At 49.0% G+C, this 19,357-nt stretch overlaps 3 protein-coding genes across 3 annotated transcripts in view; 1 reads left to right on the forward strand and 2 right to left on the reverse strand.

Moving 5' to 3' along the window:
- Positions 1-8,414, reverse strand: part of eefsec (eukaryotic elongation factor, selenocysteine-tRNA-specific) — a 14,120-nt gene extending 5,706 nt beyond the window's left edge. The window contains 6 exon segments of the mRNA XM_080548307.1: positions 2,256-2,507; positions 2,509-2,916; positions 3,949-4,113; positions 4,800-4,896; positions 5,279-5,486; positions 7,927-8,414. Of these exon segments, the coding sequence (XP_080404433.1) occupies positions 2,256-2,507; positions 2,509-2,916; positions 3,949-4,113; positions 4,800-4,896; positions 5,279-5,486; positions 7,927-8,233 (1,437 nt within the window). The 5' untranslated portion in view covers positions 8,234-8,414.
- A 499-nt stretch (positions 8,415-8,913) lies between these two features.
- Positions 8,914-15,431, forward strand: ruvbl1 (RuvB-like AAA ATPase 1). Its single transcript, XM_080548074.1, has 11 exons — positions 8,914-9,147; positions 9,909-9,995; positions 10,121-10,253; positions 11,201-11,352; positions 11,484-11,573; positions 13,000-13,149; positions 13,346-13,409; positions 14,024-14,222; positions 14,425-14,527; positions 14,768-14,859; positions 14,955-15,431. The coding sequence occupies exons 1-11, from the start codon at positions 9,007-9,009 to the stop codon at positions 15,112-15,114; spliced, it is 1,371 nt and encodes a 456-aa protein (XP_080404200.1). The 5' UTR covers positions 8,914-9,006; the 3' UTR covers positions 15,115-15,431.
- Positions 15,432-15,956: 525 nt separating this feature from the next.
- mustn1a (musculoskeletal, embryonic nuclear protein 1a) lies at positions 15,957-17,870 on the reverse strand. Its single transcript, XM_080548377.1, has 3 exons — positions 17,546-17,870; positions 17,265-17,394; positions 15,957-16,550 (listed from the first exon to the last, which is right to left on the reverse strand). Exons 1-3 carry the CDS (start codon positions 17,552-17,554, stop codon positions 16,447-16,449), a joined length of 243 nt encoding a protein of 80 aa, XP_080404503.1. The 5' UTR covers positions 17,555-17,870; the 3' UTR covers positions 15,957-16,446.
- Positions 17,871-19,357: the final 1,487 nt, after the last annotated feature.

Genomic DNA, 19,357 nt, shown 5'->3' on the forward strand with positions numbered 1-19,357 from the left:
GTCTCCCCCCCCCCCCCTCCCCCCCTCCCTCCCTCTTTCATTCCCCCCCTCCCCTCTTTCATTCCTCCTCACATTTTTGGGTTTTGTTTGTTTGTATTTCCCCCCTTTATCTCTCCATCACCGAGACTCTCTCGCCCGTCAATGATCTGATAAAAGGAGGGCACCACTATGTCTCTCTACCCCCCACCCCTCTCCTCCCTCCTCCCTCCAACTCTCTCTCTCTCTCTCTCTCTCTCTCTCTCTCTCTCTCTCTCTCTCTCTCTTTCGTGCAACTGCTGATAAAGCACAGTCGGTAGACGTGTCGGTCACACTGTATGGAGGCCTATGACTCAAGGAGACAGAGTTTCATCTCTCAGAAATGTGTAAAATGTCTAGTATGCACAGCACAGGACTTCCTCATTCTGGGAGGGCATGAGAGTGCTACTGGTACACACCACCTCACACACCTCACACACACACACACACACACACACACACACACACCTCACACACCTCACACACACACACCTCACACACACACCTCACACACACACACACACACACACACGGAGGAGGGGGTCAACATCCGGGTCAATGAGTTGTAAATCCAACTGTGGCGCTAGCTGTCAACTAGCCTGCGGTGCAAACAGTTGAGACACTTGTCCCACACACAACTTGACCTCTGACCCCGTTTCTGACCCCTGTGTACACTCAGACACTCACACACACACACACACTCTAGGGTGCCAGCGAGATGGATGGCGGAGGAGGAGGCGGAGTCCCCGGGACACGAATTAAGCCTAATTCTGGACTACAAGCAAAATCACACTTTCCAGAAAAAAAAATCTCCATTGAAGACACACACACAAAAAAAAAAGAAGATATAAATAAATAAAGGATTAAGTCTTAATCTGTGTCTGGGAAAGCGGCCCTTAAGAGAGTCGTGAGCAGACACTCAGACTTAGACAGAGAGAGAGAGGGGGGGGGGGGAAACAAGCTTAGGAAGAATGGAGGCTGTTGTCGTATGACACGGCGAAAAGAGGCTGCGGAGAGAGAGAGAGAGAGAGAGAGAGAGAGAGAGAGAGAGAGAGAGGAGAGCAAGAGACAGAAAGAGGGCAAAGGTGAGAGAAAGAGAGAGAGAGAGAGAGAGAGAGAATGGTAGAAAGAGATGGCTGGGGAGAGAGGGAGAGAGAGAGAGGGGGAGAGAGAGAGAGAGAGAGTTGGAGTTAGAGAGAGAGAAAATAGCATGAGACAGAAAGAGGGTAAAGGTGAGAGAGAGAGAGAGAATGGTAGAAAGAGATGGCTGGGGAGAGGGAGAGAGAGAGAGAGAGAGAGAGAGAGAGAGAGAGAGAGAGAGAGAGAAGAGAAGGAAGGAACGTAGGACAGAGATTCTCCAGTGAACAGAGGCGTCGTGGCCCTGTGTGGATCCGTGTGCCAGTCAGGTGTGTCCAAACAGCGCCAGGCCCAGACAGCCAGACAGGCTCCGTCTGGCGTCAGGGGGGGGGGGGGCACACACGCGTGTCACAGCACACAGCACACGCCTAGGCCCCACATACCTCCCCTACTGTATGGGTGTGTGCGTGTGTGTGTGTGTGTGTGCGTGCGTGTGTGTACAATGGTGGCTCAGTCCCAGCAACACGCTCCAGCGCCACCAGCAATGAGAAACATCCAAACAAGAGAGAGAGAGAGAGAGAGAGAGAGAGGGGTGAGAGAGAGAGAGGGGTGAGAGGTGAGAGACAGGTGAGAGAGAGAGAAAGAGATGGATTGAAATTTAAAAATGTAATTGATAGAGGTGAGAGAGAGAGATTTACCATTTAGAGAGAGAGAGAGAGATAGAGAGGTGAGAGAGAGAGATAGAGAGAGGTGAGAGAGAGAGAGGTGAGAGAGAGAGAGAGAGAGGTGAGAGAGAGATAGAAAGAGGTGAGAGAGAGAGAGGTGAGAGAGAGATAGAAAGAGGTGAGAGAGAGAGAGAGAGAGAGAGAGAGAGGTGAGAGAGCGGGCAGAGAAGCAAGGACAAAGACACAGCATCAAGCACCAGGGCGATAGGAGAGATGAGACCAGGACAGAGGGATGGATGGAGGGATGGAGGGATGGAGGCAAGGGGCTCACATAGAAGAACAGAACCCATGAGCACTAGAAACACAACTAGAATGTTGCCAGAGAAGAGGGGCCATCTTGTTGTGTCTACAGCCAAGGTGGGGGAGGGGGAGGGCGTGACTGCCAGTTTAAGGGGCTGATGGTGTGATGACTGCAGACGAGTGTGTAGACCGCCTCACCCTCTCCACCTGGCCCTCCTTCTGTTTGCTCTTGTAGATGCGCAGACGGGGCAGGGCGGTCTCTCCGTACCCCTTCTCCTCGAAGCCCTCCAGCAGACGCCCCTGGAAGGCCAGGCGGCACGCGTTGGCGTGAATGTCCGTGTCCAGCTTTGAGCCAATCACCAGGCAGAGAGAGGGACACGTGACCGGGCGCTCAAACTCTAACAGGGCCCACTGTTCCGGGTCTGCCCCGGCCCCGGCCCCCCCCCGCCCCTGCCACCCCCTGGCCTTTCACATACTCTTCCTGGTGGAAGTACTCTCTGTCGAAGGAGAAGGGCTTGTCCAGGGGGGGGCTGCTGCTCTGGGGGTCTGGGAGGGGGGTCTGGTCGGAGGAGTCCGTGGGGGGGGGCAGGCCGAAGAACGTGACCTTGGCCATGACGGTCTCGTGGCCCACGGTGATGTGGAACTTGGCGCGGGTGGCCAGGGCGCCCTTGAAGTAGCCGATCTTCCTGACGGAGATGAGGGCGGCGTGGAGGGTGTGCAGGGAGCCGGGGCTGCACACCACGCCGCGCTCCAGCAGCTTGGGGTCGAACTGCGTCACGCACACGCCCACGCGGTCCCCCTGCATGGCGCCCGACACCGGCTTGCGGAACATCTGGACCGACTTCACCTTCTTGGTTACCTGGAGGACAGAGAGAGAGGGGGGGAGGGAGGGGAGAGGGGGAGTGGACGGACAATCAGTCCATAACCAATCCAACGTTCCATCGTCAGCCCCTGAACACAGCACACAGGAGTCACAGGGCATAACCATATATAATGCATAATATAATAAGAATCTTTCATCGGCGTCTTTCATCTCACAGAGTAAGAGGACGGATGTTTTTTTTTTTAAAGCCTTTTGCTACCACCTAGTGGTGGTAACAACAACTACAACGTCAGTGTTGATCACAGGTTCCCATGCAATAAGCTGGTGTTTAGGCTCGGCCGAGCTGCAAGTGTGAGTGACTGCATCTGGTCTAAATTAGCCAGCTCCTGTACTGCCAACCCCACCCCCTCCCCCCTCCCCCCTCTCTATCCTGCCCTCCCCATAAACACACACAGACACATCCTCCAACCCCACATTACCATCCCTCCCTCCCTCCCTCCTTCCCTCCCTCCCTCCTTCCCTCCCTCCCTCCCTCCTAGTCAACTCCTGAACTTCCGACACACTTTAGAGCTTCTCCTCAAGCCTTCCTGACACTGCGAGCGTTGCTAGTCCTGTCCTGGTCAGCTGACCCGGGGATCTGGCCTATGGTCGTCCATCGCGTCAGTGATTTTCCACTGGGGTCCACTGGGAACAAGAGCATCACAGCTGTCTTCTGTACAGAACCACTTGAAGTCACGCTGAAATAAGTTACCTATAAATTGTTAATGTCTATAAATTGTGATGTCGGCTAAAAATAAACCTCAGCAATAATAGAAATGTGTCTGTATGTATGCGTGTGTGTGCGTGTGTGTCTGTGTGCGTGCGTGCGCCTGTGTGTGTGTGTGTGTGTGTGTGCCTGCCTGTGTGTCTGTGTGTCTGTGTGTGCCTGTGTCTGGGTGTATGTGTCTTTGTATGTGTCATTGACCATTCATAGACTGCGGGCCAATAACCACTGATTGTTGATTATTGATTCATTGGTTCCTTGACCGGTGGTGAGAACCAGGGCTGTCTGGGTAGTGACTGGTGTACCTTGAGTGTAGGGATCTCCACAGTGTCGTTGACCGCCAGCGCCCCCTGCAGGATGGTTCCGGTCATGACCGTACCCTGACCGCGGATGGAGAAGCAGTGGTCCACAGCCATGAGCAGGGCCCCCCCGGGGTCTCTGCGAGGGAGGTACGTCTGGCTCTTCAACAGCTACACACACACACACACACACACACACACACACACACACGAACACAGACACAGACACAGACACACAGACACAGACACAGACACAGACACAGACACAGACACAGACACAGACACACACACACAGACACACACACACACACACACACACACACACACACACACACACAGGAACACCAAGCAAACTTAAAACTGCTGTCATAACATTGTAAGGTCATTGTGGGCACGCACACACACACACACACTAACACACACACACGCACTAACACACACACACACACGCACACTAACACACACACACACACACGCACTAACACACACACACACACACACACTAATACACACACACACACACACACGGCAGTGCAGCAAGAGGAGCCAGGCCTAATCAGAAACACATCGAGTGTTGAGTCTGTCTGTCCTGTGGATTCATAAACACGGCCCTGACACTGTCTCCTGTGTTGAACGTGTTGGTCAGAAGAACCCCCCGGTGCGTCCATCAGACCTCTGTTCATGTCTCTATACGCTACACGCACGGTAGAATATCATATACTAACCTCTCTGCTGTATGATTTGAAAAGCATATATTATGATTTCATACACCAGTCGGGGACACCGACCCACACTGCTAATTGTGCAGGCGAAATCCAGGGACACCACCAACCAACCAGCGTATTCGGGTCATTTACCTCTATTAGCTCAGGCACTCCCTGGGGCTCCTCTGTGTCAGGAGCCTCAGGACCCCCAGGCTTCGCTGCCACGGCGATCACAGGACAGTCTTTAAACCTGTGGGGATGGGACCGTAGCTAGGATTACAGGGTGTTTTTGACTGTGTGTGTGTGTGTGTGTGAGTGAGAGAGAGAGATACAGAGAGAGAGAGAGAGAGAGAGAGAGAGAGAGAGAATGAAACAGAGACAGAGAGAGAGACAGAGAGAGAGACAGAGAGAGAGACAGAGAGAGAGAGAGAGAGAGAGAGAGAGAGAGACAGAGAAAGAGAGAGAGAGAGAGAGAGAGAGAGCTAGAGAGAGACAGAGAGCTAGAGAGAGACAGAGAGCGAGTGTGAGTGAGTGAGCCTGATTACTCCAGTCCAAGCAGTTTATGACCAACGTCTTTATGAGTCATCTGTTTTTGAAACCAACTGAAACTCTGTACGTGTGCGGCAGCCTACCTGGTGGTCTCCAGGGTCTTGTGCAGCCTCTTGGTCATCTTGTCGATGGCGCCCTGCCTCTTGTCGGGGGGCAAGAGGTCGGTCTTGTTGAGGATGACCACCATGCGGGGGCAGGTCAGCTCCCCTATCAGCAGACACTCGGCTGTCTGGGTCTGCAGCCCCTTCACCACGTCCACCACCAGCATCATCAGGTCAATGATCTGAGCCCCTGGAACACACACACACACATATGTGCGCACATACACACACAGACACAGACACAGACAGAGACACAGACACAGAGACACAGACAGAGACAGAGACAGAGACAGAGACAGAGACAGAGACAGAGACACAGACACAGACACAGACACAGACAGAGACAGAGACAGAGACACAGACACAGACACAGACACAGACAGAGACAGAGACAGAGACAGAGACAGAGACAGAGACACAGACACAGACACAGACACAGACAGAGACAGAGACAGAGACACAGACACAGACACAGACACAGACAGAGACACAGACAGAGACAGAGACACAGACAGAGACAAACACTATCAGCGCAATCAGTTCATTGGGAGACATTCATTTACATTTGTGACTGTACCGCAACCATCGTACACATATCTCCTTTGTAGGCACTTCTGATCGCCGAATCCAGACACACAGTCGAGAATAATCTCCACAAGAGCGACTTGCAGATGACTACATTTACGGCGGCAGTTACGACGGGTGTGTGGTTGTTTAGATGATATTAAACAACCTAGGCATCTGGCACTGTTTCACCTGCGACCGGCACATCTCGCTCGCACACACACACACACACACACACACACACACACACACAGTAAAAGCACTGCGGGGCCATTCTTGTACACACTGCTCCGGTCTGAGCTTCACAGGTCACTCTCAGAGGCCATAGTCATGGACAATCACCAAAATGGACGAACAGGAACAGACACAGACAACCAAGAATAACATCAGAACAAGCAGTGAAATGGGAAAGAGGGAAGGTACAAAGAGTGGAGAGGGAGGTAGAGAGAGGGAGAGAAGGGCTAGAGGGCTGAAATTAGAACCCCAGCTCGCCTGGTTGTCTTTCCTCTTGCCTCTTTTCTTTCCCTGACTTTGGCAGCCGTTCTTTCCTGTGCTCCCCTCTTTTCTCTCCCTCTCTTTGGCTCCCTCGTTTTCCTGTGCTCTCCCCATTGGGGACAGGAGGGGAAGTTTATTACATACCCCGAACCCCCCCGATCCCCCCCCCGATCCCCACACCTTCCTTCCGCCCTAATCTACAGCATGTGCCATCCACAGGGACACGCCGGCTTTACATAGCAACCGCCAGCTATGTACATCGACTCATACTAAAGTCTATCGCTCTGTGTGTGTGTGTGTGTGTGTGTGTGTGTGTGTGCACGTGTGTATGTGTGTGCGTGTCAGGCCTGACTCCTTCACCTCTCACTGTCAATTCCAGAGAGAAACAGGCCTAATCAAACAGTAGATGAAAAACCCTCAGTGGCAGGCATGATGAGACAGAGGAAAAAGGGGGCGCAGAGCTGGAAAGACGAGAGAGAGGGACTGAGTGGGCAGGGCCTCGGGTGGGTGAGGACGTTTCTGCAGCCCCCCCTGGAGAGTTGCTCTACTCTTTCCTCCTGACTCGCTCTCTCTCTTGCTCTCCTTCCCTTCCAAAGGGTCCCAGTGCCAAAGCTACAGGCTCGTGGAGGGGCCAGTGTGGGCTCACTTTGATATTGGCTACCATACATGGTGGTCCAGTCAGGAACATTGACGACTATACAGTTCTAGAATATTCTTTGAGGAAAACAATATTTATGTTGTATCATAGGCTAAGTAAAGTTATAAGCATTGGGCATAGCGTAGCCTAATTCTTCCTCTTCTAGAATGCATGGTCTATATTGTACATCGGTTAGTGTGCATTCATTCACATGCTATATATGGCTTGATTCGCAGGGGAGTGTTTATGTGTTGTCCATCCTTATCATGCAGTTATGAGTCGCCCTCTGCTGGATGGGTGCGGCACTCCTCCTCAGACAACACAAAGTATCTTTCACAAGGACCACGATGATGTTCTGTACGTATGTCGTAGGTAGTTTACGAGCCTCAAGTCAATTAGGCTATTAGCCATGAACCTGCAGCGCTCATCTGATTATGCCTGGGTATTTGACCATAGAAAACATTCATTCGAATCGCACAACAAACATTCAACTCTCAAAGGCTTTGACTCAGAAGCGTGTCACTCTCTCTGGACAGCTAAACTGGACAATCATAAGCCTGTCACGTAGGCCTAAAGGTCAGCATCATTTCATGAGCTTAGAATGATAAGGTTCTCCGTTCTCCGTTTAGGGCAGTTCAGAGATATTGAGCGTCAAAGTTTTTACATTCCATTGTGTTTTGTGAGATGAAACCTTTGTATTTTATGAATTACTAACTCAAAAATGTCAACATTTTTAAAATAACACCACACGGGCATTAATAAACACCTAATGGATCAGATTATGTAAAAAAACTATTTTTTTTTTTACCAAAAATGGAGATAGAACCTTATAATTCTAAGCTCACGTACTGTCTGTGTCCTGACATAATCGATTTCTCAACAGTCAACAGTAAGGAGATATGAGTGTCTGGGCATTCATTCATCTCATCTTTACCCCCGATGATGGTGCGGATGAGAGACGCGTGTCCGGGGCAGTCCACCAGGGTGAACTGTAGACTGTCGTAGCCGTGGTCCCCCTGCAGCCCCCCGGGGAGATGGTCGGGGAGGGCCACCGTGAAGCAGGAGAAGCCCAGGTCCAGGGTGATGCCTCTCTCTCGGGACTGCGGGTTCTTGTCGAAGGCAGCCGTGGAGGCCGTGCTGCTGAGAGCCCTGGCCAGGGAGGTCTTCCCGCTGTCCACATGGCCCAGCACCCCCACGTTGAAGTTCAGCGTTTTGCTGTGGTTGGTAGTCGTTGTTGACATGGCTGGTTTCTGTGACTGTCTAAGCTGGACCTTGAACTCTTTCCAACTTTTCCGCAATTATGATAACATTAACACAACTGACACACTTTGCGTTGCATTCATATTCATTCACTAAGTCTGTTCGCTGAGCTCTGAGAATTAAAATGTCAATGAAATGTAACCAGCTGGAAATCTGTCAACATGAAACTTTCCTGTCAACCCAGGTGTCAGGAGTTCTTCCTGAGTATCAGTGAAATCCGTCCTCCATATTTTTAAATTACAGTTCTCAAAGAAAGTAAATAGAAAAAAGCTTTTATTTCCAACGTAGTGATTTTACTTGTAATAGAAGATTACATGTTTTTATTCATTCATATTATTGGTGTAATTTGATGAATTTAGCACCAGACCGCAGTTTGCTGAGGACCTTGTTTTGGGTACGGACCGGTTTCTGTAACGACAAAGAAACTGGAACACAAGCGGAAATAGATTCCAAAAAGAGGCGTGGTTGTAATTTCAGAAAATAATTGACATATTTTTTAGCCAATGACTTTGTAAGAATCGGGACAAGGGACCAATCATTTGTCTCGTTTTGCAAAAAAAAAAAAAAATCCAGGTGCTACCTCCCTCACATTTCCTTAGTTACCCACATGGAAACACTGATCGGTGTGTGTTTTGAGTTACCGCGCCGATTCTAACGGCGATCAAATATCAACCACCGGAACCGGACAGGAGCTTATTGTTGTTTTGCATTATTCGCTTTCCGAAGGTGACATTTTCATACACATATCACAGCCATGAAGATCGAGGAAGTGAAAAGCACCACGAAGACCCAGCGTGTGGCCTCGCACAGCCATGTGAAGGGACTGGGCTTGGACGAGGCCGGGATGGCCAAGCAGAGTGCGTCAGGGCTGGTGGGCCAGGAGAGCGCCAGAGAGGTACCGTAGAGATCACTACTAACTAGGGTTAGGGTTAGGAGAGCGCCAGAGAGGTAGGCTAGAGATATCACTAGGCAACTAGCTAACTATAGGCCAGAAAGCATGACCAGCTGCATGTTTCAGTCTGTGTTTGTGGAAATCTGTATAAGTTAGTAGCTAACTAGGTTCTAGGCCCTGGACAATCTAGACAAATTGATGGCAGCTACTAGATTGTAAACATAAGTGCAATACTGAAATACAACTGTGAACATTTCAAACCTGCTAACTGCGACACTTGTCACAAATGACACAAATGATATGTGCAATAATACTATGTGCAATATGACAACCCTCGGGTACATAAGGTTCAGAGATAGGAAATGTTAGGATATTTATAGCATAGCATAGAGTACAGCACAGTGTTTTATTGTATAGTATAGTAGTATAGTATAGTAGATAGTGTATATAGCCTTTATTTATGTAAACCAGCTCCTTTCTCTTTTTTATTTTACCCTTGGCCCTCTTGTTTTTAGTCTTTTTCCAAGCACCAGGGGAGCCCCCCCTCCTAAATTTCGTTGTATGGTACCTGTACTGTATTAATGACAATAAAGACCATTCATTCATTCATATTCATATTAATGACAATGAGTTAATGAATGAATAAATGACCGAATGAAAGATATTTCGGTCTTTACGCTCAATACAAGCGTAGCTGGCTACTACAGTGAACAAGAGAGTACTAAAGACTACGTTGTAACTTGGTGTTATCTCTCTGTTACCAGGCTTGTGGCATTATTGTGGATCTGATTCGCGGCAAGAAGATGGCAGGAAGAGCAATTCTTCTGGCAGGACCTCCCGGAACAGGAAAGGTACAATAAGAAGATCCTTGAAAGACATTGCCAAATATCGGTTTTGTTCTGACCCTCACATATATGTACTATTTGAGTTTGAAACTGACAACAACTTTCTCGCTCTCTGCCACACACGTCTGCAGACTGCCCTGGCCCTGGCTATGGCACAGGAGCTGGGCAACAAGGTTCCCTTCTGCCCTATGGTGGGCAGTGAGGTCTACTCCTCAGAGATTAAGAAAACAGAGGTGCTGATGGAGAACTTCCGGAGGGCCATAGGTTAGTGGCTACACACACACACACACACACACACACACACACACACACACACACACACACACAGAAGCATCAGTTAGTGGGAGACGGTGCGCTCAGTTGGAACAAAAAACGAGACGGAAAATATATTTGACAAATTCAGGTAGGGCTTCCTCTGTTTCGAAACCCTTTTCTCCTGTTTCCTCCCCACTGCCTGAATACAACCCTGATAAGCTCACACCCCTCCAACATTCAGACTCTCATTCACCTCTTGTGACCCATCAGTAAAAGACACCAGAGCCAGGGAGAGCTAGGTGCCCTCCTCCACACCCCTCATACTAAACTCAGGACTCAGGGAGGGGATTTGTGTGGGTGTTGACGCTGGAAAGGAAGGCTTAAGATGGGGGAAGGGGTTTGTCTCAGTGTTGACGTTACCTGTCACAGGTCAGGAAATGGGAGATTGGGTTGACAGAGAGGGGTGGACTTCAGCACCCTAGGCTCCACCCCCAGGACAGAGCACGCAAGGAGGGACTGAGAAAGGGGAGGCCGGAGTACATTCTGGGGCTGTCGACACGGCCCTGATAAGAGCACCCTGACAGACGGCCTCTCCCTCAGAAGCGTGGCTCTCTCGCCCTCCCCCCACCCCACCCCCGCTGGTCCAACCACCTGTGTGACACTCAGACACTCAGGGTAGGAGTATGCAGGAGGAACAAGGGCTACAGTGTGATCACGTTACACAGAGAGAGGGCCCAACACCGCACGCACGCACACGAGAAATGATCTGCTGTGCGCACACACACACACACACACACACACACAACATAAATGGTCCAGGCGGTCGACCAAAGGATGTGGCGACTTAAGTTATTCAAGGGTAGAAAAGGTCACAGTCCTCATTGAGTCTTGACAATGCATCATTCTCTATAATGTGTGTGTGTTTGTGCGTGTGCGTGTGTGTGTTCGTCTGCCAGGGCTGCGTATCAAGGAGACCAAGGAGGTGTATGAGGGGGAGGTGACAGAGTTGACCCCCTGTGAGACGGAGAACCCCATGGGTGGCTATGGGAAGACCATCAGCCACGTCATCATCGGCCTCAAGACCGGCAAAGGCACCAAGCAGCTCAAGGTCAGAACCAGGGAGACGTTCTACCACTCCTCCTGAGACACACACACTTCTCTTTGTCAAACAGTGACCCGGGTTCTTCAGATTCATTGTCTTACTGAGTGTCACTGTTGTTGTTGTTGTTGTGTCTGTAGCTGGATCCCAGTATTTATGAGAGCCTGCAGAAGGAGCGTGTGGAGGTGGGAGACGTCATCTACATCGAAGCAAACAGTGGTGCTGTCAAGGTACGGACCTGGAGTGGGGGCCTGAGTGGCGTAGCTCTATCACGCAGATAGAGACAGCAGATCGACAAGAAGGATGGGCGAGAGAGAGGAGGGACGACATGCAGGAGAGGTTGACGGCCAGGGGGCGGGGGGGGGGGATTCCATCAATGACGCTAAAGGAAAAAATCCAGGCATCGCGAGACTTATCAAAATAAGCCTCGACTTTCCATTAGCAACGTTGTGACACCTGTCAATCTGCTGTCTCTATCCCAGTTAAGCAGAATGCCCTAAAAACGTTTTTTAAAAATTCAAGGACACTATGATCACAAAAACACTATGGTTACAGTACTTGTCACAACACACTGCTGCACAAACTACAGAAACACACACACTTTTCACAGGCTACAATACACACTTAAAACGAAAATAACTGAAAGCCCAAACATTACTAAAGCATTTACAATCGCTTTAATACAATTGATCCAAGAGGTTTAGGGGCGTAGCTCACTAAGGCGCGTTCCACGTAATCACAAGGTCTCCGGTTCGATTCTGGCCGTCGACCTATCCTGCATGTCTTCCCTCTTTCTCACCCACCCTTCCTGTCAATCTCTACTGTCTCTATCACAATAAAGCAGAAATGCCATAAAAACATATTTGGGGGGAAAAAATAAAAATACATTAATTTCTGTAAACCATACATAAGCTAAGTTGTTTTAAAACACAACAAGTTGGGGCGCTTAGGTGGCGTAGCGGGTTAAGCGCTGACCATGTAACCGCAGGGTTAGAAAAATATGAGTGGGACTGCCCCACTCAGAAAAAATAAATAAAATAACTCGGCCCGGTCTCGGTCAACTCTCGGTGCTGACTCACGTCGGCTCCGTTTCATCTCCGTCAGCCCCCCGCGGCGGCTCCTTTCATCTCTCTACTGTACCCTGGAATGGACCCGCTCTCATTCCTCCACTTCTTCATCGCCCCGGTTTTATTCCCCCCCCCCTTATCTCTCCATCTCACCCCCCCTCCCCCCCTTCTGCCGATGAGCCTCGTGGCCCGTGTTGACGGTGCGTGTTGACGGCTGCTTTAATCGGTGCAGGTGGGCCGGGGGTACAGGCAGGCTCTGGTCAGGGGGGAGAGGGGGGGGACTTTACATTTGTTGCTGTTGACAGCCCTCTCAGGACCCCTCCCTCACTCTTACCCTTTCATCCCCCCCACCCCTCTCTTGGTGCCCCTCCTCTCTTGCCTGGAGCTGAGTCCAGTCATACACCTGCTCTCCCTTTCCTCCTCCCTCCTCCTCCCATCCCCTCTTTTTGTTACGCTTTAAAGGTGATTAGGCTTTTCTTTTTTCAGCTCAGTGATTGGTCCGAAGTTTAACCCTTTCCTCCTTCTCCTCCTGTGCGTGTGTGTGTGTGTCTGTGTGTGCGCGCCTGTGTGTGTGTGTGTGTGTGTGTAGAGACAAGGTCGCTGTGACACCTTTGCTACAGAGTTTGACCTGGAGGCGGAGGAGTACGTGCCGCTGCCCAAAGGTGACGTCCACAAGAAGAAAGAGATCATCCAAGACGTCACACTACACGACCTGGACATAGCGAACGCCAGACCACAGGTACACACACACACACACACACACACACACACACACACACACACACACACACACACTCTATTCTCTAGGACCTGGACTGATTAAAGTGAGTGGGAGAACCCACACTGTATATGAGCTTGGGAGCATTGCTTGCAATGATGTCATCGGGTGGGGCCCTTTCATATGTAGTTGTTAATGGTTGTTTCCTCTTCCCCAGGGAGGTCAGGACATCCTGTCTATGATGGGGCAGCTGATGAAGCCTAAGAAGACAGAAATCACAGGTAACCACTTCAAACAACCAACAACTCTACGTGTGTGTGTGTGACGGCAGCAGGGGAAACCGGGAACAAGTCAGCAACCAATCAAATTGTTCAGACGTTTATTCTGAAAAACATAAATAAATGTCAACGTTGCAGAAAATCAACGACACACTCGCTAGTCAACGAACACAGCTTGTTTTGTGAGCCTGCTAACAATGTAAAGTAGTGTTATAGTTCACTAGGTAGCAGTGGGGGATTACTCACCGAATCCGTTGCATTGCAATATTTTGGCTTGACTAGCGAGTGTGTCATTGATTCTCAACAAGGTTGACATTTATTTCAATTTTTCAGAATAAAAGTCTGAACATTCGGTTGGTTGCCGACTTGTTCCCTCTTTCACCAGCTGCTTGTATTATGAAAACCGCCTCCCAATAACATCTCACTCATTTGGGGTCGGACTATCCTAACTTGAGATCAGCGCACGCACGTTTCCCAGTACATTAACACCAGATGAACACGAATGTCGGGAGTCGACGGGTGCGGATCTCCAGTTAAGATTCCACCCTTTACTCACCCGTCACTCGATTGGCTCCCTGGCCTGATCCCTGCGTCTCACTGGCTGACTCCTGTTCCAGATAAGCTGCGTGCGGAGATCAACAAGGTGGTGAACCGGTACATCGACCAGGGCGTGGCAGAGCTGGTCCCCGGGGTGCTGTTTGTGGACGAGGTGCACATGCTGGACATCGAGTGTTTCACCTACCTGCACAGGGCCCTGGAGAGCACCATCGCCCCCATCGTCGTGTTCGCCTCCAACAGGGGCCAGTGCCTCATCAGGTGTGTGTGTGTGTGTGTGCGTGTGCGTGTGTGTGTGTGTCTGGGGGTGTGTGTGTGTGTGTGTGTCTGAGTGTGTGTGTGTGTGATGTTGTTGACCGTTAGATCACTAAAGACGTAAATGCTGCAGTATGGAACGGTGTGTTTGACAACAACCTCTCTCGTGTGTGTGTGTGTGTGTGTTCTCATCCTGTCTTGTCATCAGGGGGACAGAGGACATCAGCTCCCCTCATGGGATTCCCCTGGACCTGCTGGACAGAGTCATGATCATCCGCACCATGCTCTACACACCCCAGGAGATGAAGCAGGTGTGTGTGTGTGTGTGTGTGTGTGTGTGTGTGTGTGTGTGTTGTTGCTGAGGTGTGTGTGTGTGTGTGTGTTGTTGCTGAGGTGTGTGTGTTGTTGCTGACGACGACGTGTGTGAGTGTGTGTGTTGTTGCTGACGTGTGTGTGTGTGTGTGTGTGTGTGTGTGTGTGTGTGTGTGTGTCGTTGCTGACGTGTGTGTGTGTGTGTGTGTGTTGTTGCTGACACGTGTGTTTTTCCGTAGATCATTAAGATCCGTGCCCAGAGTGAGGGGATCAACATCAGCGAAGATGCGCTCAGTCACTTGGGAGAAATCGGCACCAAGACCACCCTCCGGTAAGGCTGAGGGAGACCACACTTCCTCTGTGGCGTGTGTGTGTGTGTGTGTGTGTGTGTGTGTGTGTTTACTGACCCTCTCTCGTCCCTGTCAGGTACGCGGCCCAGCTGCTGACCCCGGCCAGTCTCCTGGGGCGTGTCCAGGGGAAGGAGAGCGTGGAGAGGGAGCAGGTGGAGGAGATCAACGAGCTCTTCTACGACGCCAAGTCCTCCGCTAAGATCCTCCAGGACCAGGCCACCAAGTTCATGAAATAAGCCCCCCTGAATGTCATCCACTTTCTCCATCCTTTCCTCCTCCCTCCCTGGCTTCCGCAGGGCTAGCATTAGCATCTTATGTTCATTCATTGTCATCGCCCTGGCACCTCTTTCTAACCGTGCCCACATTTGTGTAAAGTTCTATCCTTCTTTCTCCCTTATCTCTCTGTGTTCTGTTTGTTCGGCACCTACAAGTTGCCCCCCCACCCCGCTGTGCCTCATTGACTAATGGGACTACTAGATTAGTAGGACTAATGTATTTTTTTAAATAAAGGTTTGTTTGTTTGCTTGTTCATGAAATTAGATTTTTTTTCAATAAAAAGGAAAACTTTGGAAATTAAATGTTTGTTTTCTTCTGCACTTCCTGTTACGACTGACTGAGTGAGATACTGCTGGTGACACCTGGAGGTGTAGAAGGTGTCTGTTTTCAAAGTTTTACAAGATGAACATATGAATGCTGCAGACTTCCAGTATACTACACACCATACATGCCTATAATAAGCAGGGCCGCTGCTATGTACACACTGTGCAGGGCACCAAGTCACCGGAGGGGGCACCAAACAGCCTACTGATCATCATAATAATTATGAATTACTTAAATTCAAGATGAAGCATAACTACAATAGGCACCATTAGACCACTCCCACACCACAATATTCTCTGCTAGCACACCCTGATAATAATAATAATAGACTTTATTTAAAAGCTCCTTTCTCAAAAAAAAGAAGAGAAGCAGGACAATAAACAAACAAAAAGGCAGCTTTGGGGATAGTGTTAGGCAATAAGCCGATCCAACTGACAGTGTATGCCCATAAAAGCACAATTTTTTAGTTGAGACTATATAAAGAGGTTTTTAATCATAAACTTACAAAGATAACTTTGGTTTCTGTTGGACCGTCACAACCAATCACAGAAGAGAGTTGTTTTGAATATGGGTCAGGTAAGAGGTTGCCTGTAGACACAGATCCAAGATCAGCTCACCATTTCCAAATTCTAACAATAACTACTACACTGCAAAAAGTAAATCTAAGTAAGACGAAATATCTTAAATCAAGGCAAAATATGCTTGTTTTTTGTCTATCGTTTACTTGTTTTACAAAGTCAATTTTCCTGTTCTGTTGGCAGAATTTGCATATTTTTACATAAGTAATATGTCCCCCATCTTATGCTTTTTGTTTTTGTTTTTGAGAGCTCTCTTTTTGCAGTGTAGTCGGGAGAACATAGGACTGACCTTAGATCAGTGTCTACAAGGCACAACTTCATCCTTCCCCATAAAGGCGTCACTCTGGAACTAATCACACACAGTAGCCAATGATTCAGGTGTTCCACACATCACGGTTTCTTCCTGATTGGTCGAGTCGGGGGCTTGTTGAAGGCGGTCTCGGCCCCTGACCTCCCTCCGCTGAACACTGACGGAGCGGTCTTACCGGAACGCTCTGTGAAGGCAAGACAGATCCATCAGCCACTCACTCAGGCAGTAAAACAAAAGCTGCCTAACACAGTATAAACAGCTCCATTTCATGCAGTGGACGGGGGGACGGGGGGAGCTCTGTCTGACAGCTCAGTCTCCCCCTCATGTGGACCGTCCTCAGACGTTCTGTATAAGGAGTGGAAACTTCTGCATGATAAGAGACGCCCCTTCCCACACACTGGATCTCAGCTCAGCCTGTGGTACGGACACGCACACAGACTACCTACCCTTAAGCACGCAGGCACTTTATTCAAACACTACCCTCCATCATCCACTGCCACCGAGTGCAATACTCATGCTATTTCTATTATTTGTATTACTGCTACTGTTGTATTGCAAAAATGGTCTCATTTGTCTTACTTGTCTCATAACTATTACCACTTTGTTTATCTTTGCCTTATTTGCCTTTTTATAACTATTGCTACTTTCTTTTTCTTCTTGCTGCAATGTAAAGGAACCGAAGCCTAAGACTATTTTACTCTCTTACACGTGTATAATGGGATGGAACAACAAACTGTTATTGTATAAACAGTGCCCCTTTTGTAGTGCTTCTTCGCTGCGGAAAAAGCTACTGAACTGAGAACTTTGAACTGAGGCTGTTGGAGGTAGAAAGGAGGATGAGCTCATGGTAATGCATGAATTGCTGCCGTTTGATAGAGGGAGACTCTGCTCTGCTCACCACACTCCTGCATCACTTCGATGGTCTTGCCCTTCACCTCCGCCTCGCCACCGAAGCAAGCTCTGGCTTCAACCAGGTCCTCCTCGCTCACCGCTGGTCGCTGCTGCCTCCCGTCCTCTCCCTCCTCAGGCTGGGGCAGTAGAGAGAGAGAAGTAAGAGAAACAAGTTAAGTTGTAGACAATTAGACGCCAGAGCTCAATCCAGTAGTTTTACTATCAGTTCACTGCAGTATATGATGAGGTAAAGTCTACTGTTCCTCCCCCACTGAATGCTAGTCTTACCTGAGACATGGTGGCTGAGAAGTTGAGGTTGATCCTGGATACGGGCTCTTCGTCAGGACTGAACCGTCCTCTCTCAACGTTGTCTCTTCTTCTCTGACTAGCCCAGACAACTACCACACACACACACACACACACACACACTCCCAGCTATATCTCTCCAGGGGGCTGTAATTCTGTTAGCAGGCCCAGGAGATGACTCAGAGACACTCCTCCCCTCTCTCTCTCTCCCTGGTTCTGTTTGTTCTCAGGGTGTACTCCGTGCTCTACTGTACCATTAGGAGATGACGTGATCACGTCCACAGCTGGAACAGCCTTCACATTTTTTAATAGCAACTCCACACGGACACATAAAAGAGGACAAAGTCCAAATATCAACTCCTCCCACTCTGCTTTCCTGTATGTGATGTGATCTCTCTCTCTCTCTCTCTCTCTCTCTCTCTCTCTCTCTCTCTCTCTCTCTCTCTCTCTCTCTCTCTCTCTCTCTCTCTCTCTCTCTCTCTCTCTCTCTCTCTCTCTCTCTCTCTCTCTCTCTCTCTCTCTCTCTCTCTCTCTCTCTCTCTCTCTCTCTCTCTCTCTCTCTCTCTCTCTCTCTCTCTCTCTCTCTCTCTCTCTCTCTCTCTCTCTCTCTCTCTCTCTCTCTCTCTCTCTCTCTCTCTCTCTCTCTCTCTCTCTCTCTCTCTCTCTCTCTCTCTCTCTCTCTCTCTCTCTCAGCTAAACTGAAATGTTGTCCAAAAAAGTATCTTTCTGTCTGCAACAATAACAAACCCTTACAGTACAGGAACTAATCTGATCCAAACATTCACAGCTGGTTGACCAAACCATAAAAGGTCAAACATGCATACAGACAAACATACATACATACATACATACATACATACATATGTTACGGTACATGTGGGAATACGGTACATGTGGGAAAACTAGGGTTAGGGTTAGGTGCTACTAGGGTGACTTGGTACATGCTGGCATGTCTAACCCTAACCCTAATCCTAACCCTAACCCTACCCCTAACCCTAACCGTAGTAGCACCCTAGCACCTAACCCTAGTTTTCCCACATTTACCGTAACACATACATACAAATGTATGTACAACAAACAGGCAGACATATGTTTACTGTGTCCATATATCAGGCATAACAACAGCAAGCCAAACAGAAGATGAAGAGATGAAAACACTTACATGGCTACAGAAGTATGTGCATCGTTCCCTCCCCTTCCTTCCTGTTATGTCATTCTATCATTAGTGTCGACTGAGGGTGTTTTAAGTTACCTCTCGGAAAACAGAAATACGTCAAATCAGTCTTCAAACTATTTCTGACCTAAAACTCAGATTTTAGTTTTTTTAGCTAACATTCAACTTGAAGATGTGAAGTACCCACTCGTTATTTTTCCATCAACTATTAATGGATCGTGTGTGTGTGTGTCTATAATGCATTGTAATGACATTAAACTAAGATAATAAGATGGTTATCATAATTTTTCAAATCTAAGTAATTACAGAGAAAGAAAAATGACATTTCCGCATTGAATAGAGCTACATAACATTTCTGTAGATGATTCGCAATGCATGCTGGAATCAAGGGGTATGGCTTCGAAGCTAGTCTAGTCCTGAAATCGCTCGAAACGAAGCCGTGGAAAGCCCTCCCCCTTACCCCTCGCCCTCGATGAAATATGAATTGGGACACCCCTACCCTAAACGTGAACGCGCAAAACGAAGCCATAGGGGTGAAAACTAAGCCGTAGGGGTGAATTGGGATTGGCCCTAAGTCGCATCAGTCAAAAAACGCGTCATGAAGAGGAAAAAACCTTAAC

Source organism: Nansenia antarctica (genome assembly GCF_963989245.1).
Source record: "Nansenia antarctica genome assembly, chromosome: 18".
Classification (NCBI taxonomy): Eukaryota; Metazoa; Chordata; class Actinopteri; order Argentiniformes; family Microstomatidae; genus Nansenia; species Nansenia antarctica.